This window comes from Cupressus sempervirens, chromosome 5 (assembly GCF_028749045.1).
Source record: "Cupressus sempervirens isolate cs-2001-9-10 chromosome 5, ASM2874904v1, whole genome shotgun sequence".
Lineage (NCBI taxonomy): Eukaryota > Viridiplantae > Streptophyta > Pinopsida > Cupressales > Cupressaceae > Cupressus > Cupressus sempervirens.
Window position 1 is genome coordinate 669,540,293 of NC_143122.1, and position 18,189 is coordinate 669,558,481.

The window sequence follows — 18,189 nt, forward strand, 5'->3', positions numbered from 1 at the left end:
TGATACTTGAGATGCTTCAGTGCCATTGTGTTTGAATGAGTCTATGGCAATGTTCCTGACTCATAGTTGGCAGTGATGAAGCTACGATAGACCATTTATCAAGTAATGGTCATGATCCATGAGGATAAAATTGCATGTATCTAGATGACCATCATTGCGAATACACAAGTTACCAAATCAGCAGATAAACACTGTGTTTGCAAGTATGATTCATGAGGATAAAATTACAAGTACCTAGATGGTCATCATTGCAAATACACTTACCAACTCAGGAGATAAACACTGTGTATCAATTTTATCCTCGTGTATCATCAGACAGGTCAAGTTTTTTTGGTTGTAATGGCGTGAAATCATTGACATGAATACCTGGATGATTCCGAGTCTGTTTAAATGTCTCAGTAAAAAAATTCATTCTGTTGCTTGTTAGTATCCATTTAAGTACCCCTACAATTATTTTTCCTGCGATCAAATTTATAATGCTACTCATGTCATTCTTGCGATGTTTTGAATATCAGCTAAGTTGTCCTTCCTATCAAATCTCAAAGGGTGTCACTCATTAGTCTATTTTGTCAGCTAACTATATTCTCAAATTGGTTGTCTATAAGAAATGCCCGATAAAGGAAATCAAATTTTCAACAGTTTGATAGGTCCAGAATAGATAGAGGGATAAATGGCCAAGGCTTACATTCAAATAAGAATGGTGGCAAAGTAGCAAAGGGAGTGCACTAATAGTTAAAGCATACAAGTATTACAGGAGACATAACCAATTAGAAAGTAGCATAGAGATGAGAAAAATGTGCAACAGTTAAGTTTGGTTATAAACAAAGCAAGGCAACTTTCAACTGGCAATGCCACTATAAAAAGGCAACTCACGTGAATAAAGCAAAGTAAGTCTGTGACAACCACTTAATGAAACAAACAACCAGACATTACCACCAGTCTCAAGTGGCAGAGCTGGCAGAAAGTCACAATTCAAGTGAAAACTTAAAATTAATGATGAAATTTAATAAAATCCCAAATTTCATTTGATGAGCTAACGGAAACTCTGATTTAAGTGGGTAATCTCAAGTGAAAAATGCCAAGTAAAGAGATGAGTTCAAAACATAAGCAAGTGGACTTTTTCAATGGCAATGCCATTCTTAAAAGTGTGATTCTAGTCACAAAAGATGGTCAAAAATGTCACTGGCAAAAAATCCAGTTCAGAACCAAACATAAATCATTCTTTTTGCTTGTTAATGCCAACTTATAAGAGTGAAACATACTGGGGATTAGCAACAGCCTGAAGAAGACGAGGACGCGGTTGCTTAAGAGGATCCTGATTCTTCTTCAAGGATAGTTGATGTGTCATGACTACCATTGATTCCTTGTGCAGGATCATTGATAGAGACTTGCATCATTCTTGTTCAGCAAGACCATCTTTGTTACATTCCAAAATTTGACCTAATTTTAAACCTATTCATAACCGTTGGATTTAACGGGTTATTCTTTCATGATCATGTGAAATAGTAGTTATTTATATACATTGTATTAACTGTTAATGAAAATGGTCGTTAACCATTAACTGCTATTAGATGATTAGCAGTTGCTTGATTTAAAATAATGATTAATAATTTAAGTCTTTTAAAATGTTTAAATGAAATTATTATAGAATTGTTATTATGGCGAAAGTGTTTTCGTGGGTGATTGCAGGAGAAGATGAAGAGGGGGGAAGCATTGCTAAACGGGATCATCGGAATGGGATGCTCGCTTAGTTCAGTCATCAGGATCGACAGGTGTGACCTTAATTTCTTTGGAAAGGACGCAACGACTTGATCACAGGATACACTTATGGGAACCGCATGAGCTATTAAGAAAATAATCTAGGAAAACATAAAATAATCTAATTAAAATATAAAACATACCTCGAGAGATCTTAATTGATCTTTCATCATATTATTATATATTAACAAACATATAAATATAAAAATGAAATGGCATCATTATATTATAATAACTTAATAAAATGATGTCACCCCATTGATATACTTACATGAACGTACATAAATATGTATGTGTGTGTGTGTGTGTGTGTGTGTGTGTGTGTGTGTGTGTGTGTGTATATTGATTGTAATAATAGTTGAAATTATAATCTTTCCAATTCTTTCTTCCAACCTTTTATCTTTTCCTCTCTTTTACAATCGATCTTAACACTTGGCAATATGAATTTGCGTATAACCTTTTAACCAATGGAAGTCAAGAAGTCACGGCTAGACCTTTTAAAAGTGGAATCCGTGAGAGGAGTCGGACAAAATATTCTTTTCTCCTGACTTCTTTCTGTTTTGCATTAAAACTTCATTGCCTCCACACCCGACTTCTTTATGTTTTGTGTTCAAACTTCATTGCCTCCACACCCGACTTCGCCTCATCATATTTTCCGCCTATACCTGCAATACCATCCATTGAAGCCTTGTTCTAGCAATCGAATTACTACTCCTTGTCGTGCAAGCATTCTGGCTAAAGATCAAAGACCATGTGCTCTGCAAGTAACGTCTTACAACAACTGGAGAGGACCAATCAGAGAGTCAAGTTCTTCAGAACAATATCAAATTCTTACCAGGTCATGAGTTATCCTTCCAAAGTTTTTAAATACATTTCTATAGCAGTCGGCTAGGAATAGAAACTTCTTTTCTTGACTTGTTGAATAAACCCTGAGATTTATAAAGAAATTTCTTCTTACTTTCATACTATCCAATTGAATAATATCCGATAAAGAAGAGTTTCTAAATACAATAAGAGCCTGTATGATTGCTGCTGATCTCAAGAATAAGTTTTATTTTGTCACAACTCATGATGAAAGATATCACGGGCAAAATGCTCATAATCTTTTAATACACCTAGGATTCACCGGCAATGTAGCCATGAAATGGTGAAGAAGAGGTGTAAAAGGGTAGAGTGCTCATAATCTTTTAATACACCTGGGAATCAACTGTTGTGTAGCCATGTATGGTGAAGAGGTGGAATAAATCTGCAAGAAAACAAAAGAGAAATCAGACATGAATAACTTAAATGAAATATACTTAATAGCTCATGCTCATCCCTGTAATGAAACCTGTTGTCAAGTCGAGCGATGGTGATTGAGTCATTGAACCCATCGGAAATCCTTGGCCAAGGTAGTTTAAAGGCATGTTTGTCATCTAATGATCACTTGATGTCAATAGCGTCAGTTATGTAAACATGTGTGTTTCATAACTGAGCTGACATTCAAAACACCAAGATGCTTAGGTGGTTGGACTAAAGAACATCCCAAGCGCAATCCCGAGGTAGGGAGGGCCTTTCTAATTTAATAGAATGTGTGGGGATAAGTATGGTCCAAGGTTGGGAGGTTAAGCCTATGTCGATGCTTCTCCTCCCAATGCCAAGGCTTGCAACCAGCTAAAGATTCACTGGTTGATACTTGTATGTTCCATTCCTTCTCTTCTTGATAAGCATTTACTTTTCTTGTATGAAGGATAGTTAATCGTTAATCTAGTTATTTCAGTTGATCATGAATACAGTTATGATTAGTTAAATGTAAATCAAGTTATTTCAGTTGATCACGAATACAGTAATGATTAGTTAGTCGTTAATCTAGTTATTTCAGATGATCATGAATTCAAATATCTTCAATTAATCATTAAATTAGTTATTATCAGATGAACAATGATAAGGTTATTACAATTAATTGTTAAAAGCAGTTAATGTCATGTGAAAAGGATTCAGTTGTATATTTATGAACGTTGGAAATTCTTTGTTTAAACCGTCTTTGTTTCGCTATGAAAAACCGTTTGTTACAACCTTTGTCTTTCAGATATGGAGGACACAGTTAAGGGTTTAAATCTCCTCTTTGAGAACAGCCATTGCACTCCTATTGTCGAACCATATTCATCTTGGTAGTTTATTTTACATCAGCTTCTAAAGAGTTCCATTATGTCAACTTCTTTGATTGGGCATGTACCTTATTGGATTGTGGCATCTTCACCATTCATGAACAAGGAGATGTGAGCAATTTTTAGAGGAGTCAATCATTCTTCTTCGTGCCTTCATCTTACAATCCCTCTTAAATGGGAAGCATTCCATGATTGTACATGGTTTTGTTTCATTCTAATGGAAGACAAGTTATTTGTAAGCATTGGATCATGTTTTCCTTCAGACACCTCTCATCTTCGCAAGAGATTATTCATTGGAGGTGGGGGGCAATATAGTCTCTCTATTTACCTCTTATTGGTGGGGGGTGGGGAGGGGAGATAACTATTGTATCTTCATGGTTAATGTAGCACTTGGGGGGTATTGATAAGGATTCCATGCAACACCCATTCTATCACTTGTATACGATGTTTTCTCTCTCCTCTGGGGAGGGGTTTTACTCCAAGTGATTTTTCTCTTTTCTGTTTCTGATAGATCATTTGTATATGAGTACTTAACAATGCCAAGTAGCCAAAACCCAGCTTTACATTTTGCATTATTTGCATAATCATACCATCTCCCTAAGCTGTACTTAAGGAAGTTGTTAAGGTGACTCATATCACATTGTCAAGTACCTGATTATTGTACCTTGTAAGTTCCTAGAGAGGAACATATTCACATGTTTACTTAGATACTAGCTAGAATTCTAGAAGTTATAATGGGTCCATGTTCACCTCATTTACTTTCCTAGACATTAAATATTTGCATTAGGCATTTAACACTTGTGTCAAGTTAGTTTTTCATATTACATCATACCTTGCCTATATAGTCAAGGTGATTATATATTTTTAGCATATTGCATATCTCGCATGCAAGCTCACCTCAAAAGAGCTGCTAAACAGTCAAGCCGGGACCTGAAGGACATGAAAACGCTCTCAAATGAATTTCTCCCAGCTCGGAGCTGGAGTGGCAGAGACCTTTAAAAGCCTGAATCAGTTCTCATCTCGCTCATTGTTTTGCTTCTTTTTCTGTAGGTTAGCTGCCTGTTTCCTGATTGTTTGCTGATGGAAGCCTTTGGTAATTAGGGTTTCAGGTCCCGTCAAAACTTTTTGACTCTTATTCAAAAACATATTGCATATATTCCAGCAAACTCATTATTTTGCATACTCTCTTGTGGAAGGCATCTTTGTTTTTCCTGGTAAACCTGAAGTATACAGCTCTTACATGTGCTCCTACTATACATACATACATACATATACATATACATACATACATATATCTATGTGTGTGTGTGTGTGTGTGTAGATAGATAGATAGATAGATAGATACTAGTGGATGCATCTTTAACAAAAAAATACAACATGCCCTATATAAACTAGGACATGCATTGTTAACAATAAAAGAAAGTGTGAAAATGAAATTAGTTTGCGATTCCAATTGTAACAATGCACCAGAAGTTAAGGTGGAACAGCTGTTCTTGCTCTCTTCCAAGTTTTGTTTTCACTTTATCATACTGACACCCAGCCATATCCATTGTACATAAACCATGTGCGCAATCAAGCATTACAAACTATCAGAATATCTTTAATTTTCTAATTCATCCACAAGGTTGAGAACACATAACATTGAAAAAATATATTTTAAAATCGATAACATGGCTAACTCTTAATTGTACAATGTTTGTTAATAACTTTCTCAAGAAGCAAACACGGATCTTACAGTTGTCTTCAAAAAATTAAACTATTAACCTATAATCTAGTTTTAAAACCATTCAATCCCAAGTATGTTTAAGCTGATTTCAGAAAACAAAACAAAAAAATTACAGACCTGGAACAAGAACCATCAACTGCACTGACCCAATCATTGTGTAAAAAGGGCTGTTCCTTATTAGGAGGAGCCACTGCTAGTATATATTCTATATTAAGAATTTTTTCCTGTACAAAGTCAAAATTCAGTACTTTATCGGAGAATGTTATATTTTTCAAGCAGAGTAGTGTAAATAATAAATTAAAAAGTGAATCTATTTGCAATGGATGAAAAAAGGAAATAATTTTCTTATAACAATTTTCAAGTACTAGTGCTATAAAGAAACAAAAGACTAATTATGCTAGATAGATTCCATTAAATCAATTTTCTTTTAAATGAAAAATCTTGAATATTGATTTCATTACAAAAAAAATTAAAAGTAATGGTATTTACATAAAATTGATCCCCTCTTCACAGAAACAGGAAAGCGAAGCATCAATAAATGGAAAGAAAAATGTACCGATGCCATTTTCTTCTTATAATTAATATCATTCACATGATGGGATAGAAATCAATATACTATGTTATGTTGCAAAAACCTTGATGTCATAAGATGAACTATGAACCATAGCATCAATCAGAAGAAGGAATCAATATGAACACATCCAGTCACCCTATGGCCCCGTTAAGTCTAGACCTCAATGAGAAACCTTGTAGAAAGATCAATCTCAAGATGAGAGTTATGTTATTGAGAAAATTATTTCTAGGCTTTTGACAATCACATACCAAACTAATAATTCTTCATTATCACCTTAATTTATATACTTAAACATTATTTTTTATAATAAAAATTGCTAATTATTTAAATTCATGCACATCAACTTCATGTGACATTTGACTAATAACTTTTCAAGTTTAAGCAACAATGAATTTTGAAATGACTCTAATTCCATTACACAACTAACCTTTTTTATAAAAAAACATGAGTTGTCAAAATATGACATCTAACAGCATGTAATAATGTTTACGACATTTTCAAAAACTTAATAGGAAGTCTTCTTGCCACAAAACCCAGCTCAATTTATTTAAAGAGAAAAATACAGGTTACCTTGACATAACAAAAAGGACATCGTGCCTACTACATATGCCCAATACGTAAAACAAAAATTATGCAACCGTCCATAAAATGATAAAACAAAAATGAAAATAGGAAGATTCACAAATTGCAATGTATCAACTAACTGGCCTTCATGTTTCTCATCTAAAAGTTTAAAAAACAATTTTCTGACTACAGATCTTTATTAACATGCAAGAATCTTATATTATAATGACCTAACAATCAAAATGATACAAACAAAACTTAAGCCACTGTAACAATATCAAGGAAAAGTACGGCTAACTTCTCTTGCATTCTGATTTCCATAAAGAAACTTGCACTTTCAGATGGGCACCTTACAGTCCTTCCTCTGCAAATCATAAAAGGGCGGATTTCATAGTGGTTTTGTAATCATCCCTTCCTGTAACTACCACTTTTCTCAGTATGGACGTTTATTTCTGACTAAGTTTTCAATACTGACGTTCAACTGTTTCAGGTCTGATGTATTTTATTTGCTTAATGCTTTCAGCACAGTTTTGAAAATAATATGGAAGAGATAATAATTATACAGCAGAATCAAATACTGAGAAATAACCAGTCTGATCTTTTATTAGCAGCAATAGACAGAGAAGGCAATAATGCTTAGCATTGAGAATCATTAACGTTATACAGCAGGATCTACAAAAATATCATGCCAAGAGTGCTGAGATCAACCAATGCATTCATCTAATGTAGAACATCCTTATACAATCAATGACCTCATGTCCAAACTGATGTAAAAATGAAAAATCTGAACGTAGGTTGCAAAATTATGATGAACAGAAATAATGAATTATCATGGATTCTTGTTTAGATACCAATTCAGGCTTCCTGCCTGCAGAGGGGAAGCAGATGTGACCAGAAGGTGAGCATCTGGACACCTCCAGCAGCCTCCACAGGCCGAAACAGCTGAAAAGCCATTTTTTTTTTGCCACTCAAAACACTTTAGTAGCACATGAGGAAATACATCTTTCGACCTATTTTTTGCTCCTAAGCCCTAAAATGATCCTGAAAGAGATGATTAGGACTTTTCTGTGAATCCACATGATTCAGATTCGGATTAATAAACATTGAATGATGAACTACATTTTGATTTTGTAATTGTGATGATTTGCTGATTTGCATTCGAATCGTGAACATAAACGTATACGACATGGATTATAATCTTGTGAATATTTAAATTTCTGTAATATCCCCTGTTGGGACATTAAATTATTTGTTATAGGATTTTTCTTTCAGAATTTTACAGACCAAAAATTTATATTTCCTCTTATCTGATTCATTGCCTCTCAAAAGTTATTTTATTCTATATATAAACTCTTCATTTTAGCAGTCATGTCTTTTCATTAATAATTTAGTTATATCAATTATATATGTATATATATATATAACTAACATAATATATATTATATTAATAATAATATAAATCATATTTCTTATAATACTTTATTATTAATACTAATAATATTGCATTATATATTTACTCTATATATAAATAATAATATTTAATTCTCATATTTAATATATATTATGCAATGAATTTCTCATAATTAATATATATTATGAAATGAATATAGCAATTTTAACATTATTAATATTTTATTTATTTATTATTTAATTATATGAATTTATTTTGGCCAGGAATATCACAGTCCTCCCCTCTCAGATTATGCTTGTCCTCAAGGTAAAATGACTTTTGGAGAACCATCATGGGAAGCATATAATTGGATGCAAGAACATTCTAGTATACATCATAATGCATGAAAACACAAAGCATACATGAAGTAGACATATGGATGCATGAAAACACAAAGCAGACACCTGAAAATACGAAGCAAACACATGAATGCATGAAAACACGAAGAACACACGATGTAGACACATAATACATGCATTCTTGATTAATGTGTTACAGTTCACTACAGTCAAGAAGATGATTTACAAAATCTACTTCTTCAATAGAGTCCTGCAACCACAAGTGATCATTAGTATATATGTATATGTATGAGTTTCAAGAAAATGTGAGTCGAGATAAATTATTCCAAGCCAATGCCAGAATTCCACACAAGGTGGCTTTCTTAGGGGATGCTTGTTTTGTTTTGCACTTACTATCATTCTTTACTGGAGAAGAACACTTACGATGCAAACAGATTGCTTAGGCACCAAACTCAACGGTCTTCCTCAAGGTTTCTGTGGATCTAAGCCCAGAATTCCATCTTGGAATGACCTCAAGGCAACTTGATCCCATATTCGTCAAAACTCAAGGCAACTATAGGGACGCTGATCCTACCCATCTTGAAATAACTGACTGGTTGGACTAGCCTGAATACACCTTTGTTCTCTCATCTAAAGCTACCTTTATAGGTAAGTAATAAACTATATGTGAATTAAAAAGATTATGATACTAAGTAGGAAGCATGTCGAGGGTGTTTAAAACCAAGTATCAACAGGATTTCTTAAGGTTTCTATGGATCCAAGCCCTTAATCCCATCTTGGAATAACCTCAAGGCAACTTGATGCATCTTGGTTAATCCTCAAGGCATCTTTTAGGGACATTGATCCTTACCCATCTTGGAATGACCTATTGGTTGGATTAAATAGACTTATACCATATCTTGCTCTTCTAATTCAGCATTATAAAGAGTATGAATTTATGCATCAAGTTAATATTCATACAAAGGATGTCTAAGTGCTTACCTGAATATTTCCAAGTAAAAATAATGTTTTAGAGCATCTGCTATGAGCATTCTATTCTTGAATTTTCTTAGTTATACCAGACACAAACAACTATTTGTACAATAATTTCCTTTAAGCCTGCGGATGGCAGACTCACCGATCTTTCCCCCAGCAACTGTGCTTTGAACTCTGCAGATTAGTCTTAGTCGTTCTTTGGGTAACTGTATCCAAATTCCTTTTTATTTTATGTTCCTATTTGTTGTATTCAATTTGCTTGCAAAGAATCATAACTGCAAACAAAGTCGTCATTTATGAGACCAGACCCTTCCACACAATGCAGTTTACAGTTGCATTCAGTTCATTCCTTGAAACTACGTTCAATTCCAGAATCAATTAAGAACCTTTGTTAATCTCCAACAGAAAAATTCAATTATTTTCACCCAACACAAGGTAATTTCCAGAATTAATTATCTCTTTCACCAAATTACTTCTCGTAGAACATAATAATTCTCTTAACAACACTTGTTTCTTTTGCACCCTCTTGACGTTACGTCAACCTCGATTAATGCTATAAGAGCTTTTCTTTTGAATCTTCAGCAATTTATCCTTCAAAATCTCATGCATTGGGTCCTCCATGGCTCAATGAGTTTGTCTGGCTCTGAGTATCAACATTTCTATCTTCTGGACAAAGAAAGTTCATTCCAGCATTAAATATGACAAATCCCCTACACCCAAAATTAATTAACTTTGCTTGAAGAAGACATTCCCGGCTACACAGAAGTCTCCAGTCCAATATTTCCATTTCCGCGAGCCTTGGATATTTCAACTTCTGACCAAATTGGGTCTATTGTTTTCAAATGCTTTGCACATTCAGTTTTTGCTCATTTCCATGTTCTTTTACGATTGTTATAATGATAAAGGAAGACAGATTTTGCTTATCAATCTTTTCCCTGTAAATATTACCTTTGAAATCTTTTGTGGGCAAGTTCAGGTGTCTGATAATTGTTTCTGAGAAACTTTGTGCTATTCTACAATTTTTTTAACCATTATACATGTAAGCTTGACCTTGTGCATTGCGACAATATGAACAAACTCCAACCAGTTCTATAAAGCTCATCCAGTCTCCACCACAAATATCAGGTTATTCCAAAGACCTGATTATAGTTTGGCATTGCATTTAATTTTATTTAGAACTTCATATATTCATGGCCACTCACAATGGTTTCCCATTCCCATTAAAGCATCGAAGGGAATAAATAAATGCACACCAACATTTCCGTCTCTCCAATGTTTACATTAAATTGGCATCATAGATTTTTCGTCTCTAAGAATTTTCTTTTCAAAATTTTGATAATAGTTTTCACAACAAATCCTTAAAATAATGATGTGGAGCTTGTCGTGGATTGGCCTGGTATCATTAAAATAATCTCCTTCCATCTAAAATTTATTAAACCTAAGACAATGCATTTGTAGAGAAAAAAAAAAGAATTTTCCTCCGCTGATATTCTTGGCTAGCAACGGTTGATTGTATACCATTTTGAGTATATTTTTCAATACGGACATAGATAACGCTACTGTCAACATTTCCCGTCTAAGTGCACACTATCGATCTAGCATGAACAAGCGGCTCACATTATACAATTAGTCATGGTCCTTTTACAATGTCCTCTCTTCCCTTGTTCACAATCTCCACTCAATTGATATGAATATAGAGGCCATGATATTTTTGTTTTGTTTTTCAATTGCACTTTAACGTCCAAAACTAACTGTGAGTCCCAATTCTAAGCAATCCTTTTGCAAATAAGTTCTAACAACAGGATTAGACTAACCTTCTAGAAGGTCGTACATTTTCCTGAAATAGTTTCAGAATGTTGCAAACTCTTCACCTAATGCCTGCGGCTAATCCTTTCACCGTTTTCAAAATTTGCTTCCTACTAGAACACTCCTACCCCAATATGATAACAAAACTTCACTCTTGTTTTCCGAAGGCTCAAGGCCACGCCATGTTGGTGTCAAGCCTGCCAGCTGCTCCTGAGAAAGTTATTCACCAAAATATGTCTCTATAATGACTAGTCTTCATATCTTACAGGTTGGCAGGAAAACCTGCTCTGATACCATTCCTAATGTCCCCTATTAGATCATTAAATTATTTGTTAAAGGATTTTTCTTTCAGATTTTTACAGACCAAAAATTTATATTTCCTCTTATCTGATTCATGCCCTCTCAAAGTTATATTATTCTATATATATATAGATATACTCACTCTTCATTTTAATAGTCATGTCTTTTCATTAATAATTGAAGCATATCAATTATATATATTATATTACTAACATAATGTATATTATATTAATAATAATATAAATTATATTTCTTATTAATACGTTATTATTAATACTAATAATATTGCATAATATATTTACTTTATTAAGGAAATAATTGGTAAATACTTGCTGCTTATTAATGGAGACCAGACGGTCAATTTATACAAAAGAATGAGATGATGTTTCCTTAGGAAACAATCATAAAGAATAGAAACATTCTATTCTAGAGAAAGCTAATTAGATATTTACAATAGATAACCATTAATTAATAATAGACGACTTATCTATTATTGTAATACCCTCCCTTAATGGTTAATCTATCTAGAACACCAAGCTGTCCTCTAAATTTGACAAACTTATCAGGACCAAGAGGCTTGGTGAGAATGTTTGCAGTGTGATCTGTGGTAGGAACATACTGCAAATCTATAGTCCCATCTTCAACCAGCTGTCGTATGTAATGACAATGAACATCCACATGCTTGGTTCATTCATGGAAGACTGGATTTCGTGCTAACTTGATAACGCCTTCGTTATCAATAAACAAAGTAGTCGGTCCTACTGATGACATCTGCATATCCCCAAGCATCTGATGAAGCCAAACAGCTTCACATCCTACCTTAACAGTCCCTCTGTATTCGGCCTATGTAGAAGAGAGAGAAACTGTCTGTTGCTTCTTACTGGTCCATGTGACTACACTGGATCCCAAACTGAACACATATCCAAATGCTAACATTTTATCATCAACAAAGCCTGCCCAATCTGAATCTGTGAACCCACTGAGTTTAGGATTAGAACTTCGTGAGTACAGAAGTCCATAATCTGAAGTGCCCTTCGCATAACATAGCACAGGCTTTGCTGGCATCCAATGATCAGCCTTAGGAGCTATCATAAAGCGAGAAATATAGTTGACTGTGAAGCTAATATTAGGGCTAGTAGCAGAGAGGTAGATGAGGCTGCCTACTAGTTGCCTGTATGTAGTATCATCAACAGAAGGAGAATCAGACTTTGTTGATAACTTGAGACCTTTCTCCACAGGTGTAGATGTTGGTTTGCAATCCTCCATACCAAATTTGTCTAACAGGGCCCTGGCAAATTTGGACTGAGAGATGAATATACCAGAAGACTACTGCCAAACTTCAACACCTAGGCAATAATGCATGAGCCCAAGGTCAGTCATATCAAAAGACTAGCATAAATTCGGTTTGATTCCCTGAATCAAAGATGTCGAACTGCCAGTGATGATCAGATCATCCACATAAATAATCAGAAGGATGATGTCACTGTCAGCAGTCTTGATGTACAGATTTGAGTCTGAAGAACTTCAAAGGGGCCTGCTTCAAGCCATAGAGAGTTTTTACCACTCTGAGAACCTAATGGTCTTTACCAGCAACCTTGAAACCAGGAGGCTGCATCATGTAAACCTCTTCATGGAGATCACCATTTAGGAAAGCACTTTTGACGTCCATCTAATGAACATTACAGCCAAACTATGTTGTCGTGGCTAGGACTAATCTGATGGTGCTCATCTTTGCAGTAGGGTCAAAGGTCTCCTCATAATCAACACCCTGACACTGAGAAAAGCCCTTCGCCACTAAATAAGCTTTGTACTTATCCAAAGTACCATCCGATTTGTATTTGATTTTGTAGACCCATTTGCAACCAATAGGTTTCCTACCTGGTGGAAGATCAAAAAGGACCTAGGTGTTGTTCTTCAACAAGCTCTAGTGTTCAAATATCATGGCCTTTTCCCACTTTGGAGTTCCTTTAGCCTCGGAATATGTTTGAGGTTCAAACACATTGTGAATGTTGGCCATGAGAGCAAAGTTAATAGACTCTGTAGATTTGCTCTTTTTCCGAGCAGTTCTCCCATTAATGAGTTCATCATCACGAAGATCAGCAAGTATCTTAACCCACCACTTAGGCCAGGTAGGAGAATGACCAACATTAGTACCAGGAGATGCTTGATCAACAGGATCCTCATCAAAATAATCTAGATCAAACTCAAGTGAAGCATCTACAAAGCGAGGTGATCCTACAAGAGAAGCTGGAGGTGTCTGTACAAGTATCAGTAGAATAACTGGAGCTGCAGGAGCTACTGGAGCCCTCCCATCAGGTGGACCTAATGGAAGCCGAACTCCCAAATCATGAGCCATCATAGGCTGGTCTGCTGGATCAGGAGCAGGGGAAACAGGCATGAATGGTCATCGCTACTCATCAAAGACATCTCAACTATAGATGAGAGGAGATGTCTCAACATTGATCAAGCGGTAGGCTTTGTGAAGACTACTATATCCAGCAAGCATGAGTTTCTGACTCTTGGCATCCAACTTGGTGTGTGACGCATCAAGAATCCAAACAAAAGTAAGGGAGCCAAAAACCTTCAACTGATTGATTCTAGGCTTGCGACCTGACCAGGCCTCTTCTAGAATTTTACCTTTGATCGCCACTGTGGGTGACCGGTTCAGCAGATAAACTACAATGTTAACTGCTTCTGCCCAAAACTGCTTTAGAACATGTCCATGTTCGAGCATGGAACGAGCCATCTTGGTGATTGTCCTGTTCCAACGTTCAACGACACTATTCTGTTGAGTCGTTTGGGGTGTGATTAACTAGCGTTTGATGCCATGTGTATCCAAGAAGTTGGAGAAAACATTAGAACAAATTCCCCCCCCCCAATTGTCTGATCTAAGACTAGTAATAGATTTCCCATACTCTTTTTCAACTAAAGGTTTAAACTTCTGAAATATAGGAAATGCATTTGATTTCTTATTAAGGAAATACACCCACATTTTTCTACTAAAATCATCAACAAACAACAGAAAATACCTAGACCCAAGAATAGAGGGAGTCACCATAAGGCCACAGATATCAGCATGTACAAGCTGAAGTTCCTAAGAAGCTCACCATGAGTCACCATTGGTAAACGGTGTGCAATGTTTCTTCCCAATCTGGCATGCGTCACAAACTCCAAGTTGTTGAGTTTGAATCTCTCACAATCCAAGAACAAGCTCATCCCGAGCAAGCTATGAGAGATAATGCACATTTAAGTGCCCATATTGTTGATGCCAAAATGTGCTAATAGAAGACCACCGAGCAGCCATAGCTAAATCCTAAGAATCACCAAAATCAATAAGTCTAAAAAGACCATGATCCTCAAGACCCACTGCAACAATAGACTTAGTCGCCCGATCAATGATGGTGCACTACTGTGAACTGAAGGTGACTAAGTGTGGAGAATGTCACAGCAACTAACTCACTGAGAGTAGATTTAGTTCCATCCCTGGAACGTAGTACACATCAAGGAATATGAGATTTGCCCAACACACTGAATCTGAATGTTGCCTTTGTCAACAACCATGTACTCGTCTCCGCCACCAAAAATAACACTCTGAATAAGGCCGGTATTCAGTAAACTAGTCTCTGCGGTGAGTGAAATGACGAGAGGCACTTGAATCAATGTACCAAGCAGACGACTTCACATGATCTGCAAGTCTTTTAGCCATGAAGGCGTAAAAGGCAGATTCCACCTACTCAGTGTGCTCTGCACCATGCACTTTGGGTTGCAAACTTGATTGCTTAGACTGTGCAGCTAAGCGTTTCCGACATTCAACCTTCATGTGTCCAAACTTGTGGCAATAGTTGCATTGAATGTTCTTCTTTCTGGAAACATCTGATGTTGGAGTAGAAGAATTCTACTAGGATGGCTGTTGAAACTTGCCTTTATCCTTCTGAAAGGATTTTGCAGCAAAGGCTTGCTCTGTGGAGGTGGAACTAGAGCTGCTACCGAACTATTGTTTCCACCGATCTTGCTGAAGCAGCAGTGTGCAAAGATCAATGAACTTCAAATCAACACCAGCAGATGTAATGTTGAGAGTCTCGATAAAATGTTCATAGGATTTTGGTAAACTTCAAAGAGTAATAACCACAATATCCTCTTCCTCTATCTTGCGACTGATGGCAAGCAACTGATCACAGATTTCCTGAATCCAATTCAGGTGTGCCTGGAGCAAGATGCGCTCATCCATGACAATAGAAAACGAAGTGTTTTTCAGAAAGAAGGCTCTGCTTTTGTGAGAAGTCTCATGAAGACCTTTGAGATGCGGTCTTGCCCGATGGAATCTGAGAAAGCTGATTATCAGCCACGGATAATTTGAGAAGCATCACTACCTCTCGATTATTCAGATCCCATGTATCTTGATCAGGACCCGGAGAAGTCAGACGCTTCATAACACCCAAAACAAGTTGATCGGTGGTCCGATATTCAAAAATTGTGATGATCCGCTGCTTCCAGGTGCCATAATTTCGACCATTGAATTTGGAGTTATGCTCAAGCGGAATATTTGTCAGAGATGCCATGGCACATTTTTCAATGAAAAACTGTGAAAATCTGTGAAGGCACATTCTTCAAGGCAAAAAGACAGAAGACCCAAAAAAATCATAGTGACCTAGAAGAGAGCTTGAAAAACCCAGAGGGAATATGCTACCATTTTCTATATCTACTGGCTCGAAAATCGAGGTACAAAAAACGAGGCACCTAGAAAAAATGGACGACAACCCAATTGAGCTCTTGAAAACCCACCAAGAATCTGAAATCAGAATATTTTTTTGAGCTCATAAATTAGGGTTTTCGAAAAAAATACAGTCGGCAGCAACGAAAGTTCGGATTTGCGGAATAATGGAGTTTTGGAGGCAAAAACTAGACATTTTCTATAGCAAAGCGAGGCATCGATCTGAGGCGGCATGTAATATGACGTTTTGATGCACAAAGTCAGGTTTCCACACCAAAAAAACCATGAAATAGCGATGTTCAGAGTTCTCACAAAATGAGAATTTGTGGAGCAAAAACACGGGTTTTGTGATGAAAAAAACGGCAATGATGTGCAAATACAGACCGACCAGAAATATCCGCGATTTGGCGCTCCAAAAATGCTAGTAAATCACGATTTGCAGATGGAAAAAATCGTGATTTTCTAGTCACGAATTGCAAGGGAAAAATCGCAATTTGGAGACGATTTGCAGAGAAATACACGATTTGCTTCAAACCCTAGTTCATAATTTTAGGCTGATTCAAATTTCTCCGAGCAAAAAACCCTAGGCAGGTTTTAGAGAAATTTACAGAAATAATTTTGAAAAAGTTTAAACAAATAATTTCAAGAAGAAATTATAAAAAATTTCGAAAAAAGTTCTAGTATTAGCTCTAATACCATATTATGGAAATAATTGGTAAATACTTGTTTGTTATTAACAGAAACCAGACGGTCAATTTATACAAAAGAATGAGACGATGTTTCCTTAAGAAACAATCGTAAAGAATAGCAACATTCTATTCTAGAGAAAGCAAACTAAAGCTAATTAAATATTTACAATAGATAACCATTAACTAATAATAGATGACTTCTCTATTATTGTAATATATTTTATATCTAAATAATAATATTTAGTTCTCATATTTAATATATATTATGCAATGAATTTCTCATACTTAACATATATTATGCAATAAATATAGCAATTTTAACATTATTAATATTTTATTTATTTATTATTTAATTATATGAATTTATTTTGGCCAGGGATATCACAATTTCAATGTGAATGTGAATGTGTTGGTGAAGTTACAAGTATCATAGTATCAAATGCTTTAATTTTGTATGTTTCTTTCATTCCTTTGTGTACACACACACACAAGCATCCATATGCATCTGCACCCCCCTCCCCCCAAAAACAAAAAATCCCAAATAGCACACCTGCTTCCTACATGCGCTTCCGGATCCTGGTCTGAATGGGTAACTAAGGATTCTTGTACCAAGTATGCACCAAACATGCACACCTTCACCCTCACACAAGCTAGGAAGAAGTATGGATGCCAAAGAATAAGATAGAGCCAAGAGCACAGCATGACATCTCATGAAAAATTCTTGATGCCTGTAGAATTTATAAACCCCTGTCCCATAAACCAACACAAGCAACGAAACCTCACACGAAGATGCTGAATAAATAAGCTCAATCAATAATACAGAAGTTTTAGCAGATAGCCCTCCTCGTCAAGCATCCCCTATGCCAGGAAGATGTGTTTTTTATTACATAAGCCAGTGATAGAAATCATTATCAGATTGGAAACCATTCAACTTATAATGTTCATGCCCTACCATATCCTTTCAATGAAACATTTAAATCCCTAGAAAATCATATCCACACCAAGGGTAAAAGTTGAAATCAATACAATATTGTTGAGCACGTGATTATACTGAAGGTGGGCAGTCAATCAATATAATAATATCTTTTGACAATTTAAACTTTATCGATCAAATACAATGAACACAATAAGACAATATTTACGTGGACACCTTTATGGGCAAAAATAGCAGGGGTAATGCTTGCTTTATA

The 18,189-nt window shown here is 35.6% G+C and overlaps 1 protein-coding gene across 1 annotated transcript in view; it reads right to left on the bottom strand.

Moving 5' to 3' along the window:
* The window catches only part of LOC149557709 (Transducin/WD40 repeat-like superfamily protein), an 88,650-nt gene that overhangs the window by 37,336 nt on the left and 33,125 nt on the right, over positions 1-18,189 (bottom strand). Inside the window, exon 3 of the mRNA XM_089832264.1 lies at positions 5,749-5,855. Within this exon, the coding sequence (XP_089688390.1) occupies positions 5,749-5,855 (107 nt within the window). The remainder of the gene's footprint in view (positions 1-5,748; positions 5,856-18,189) is intronic.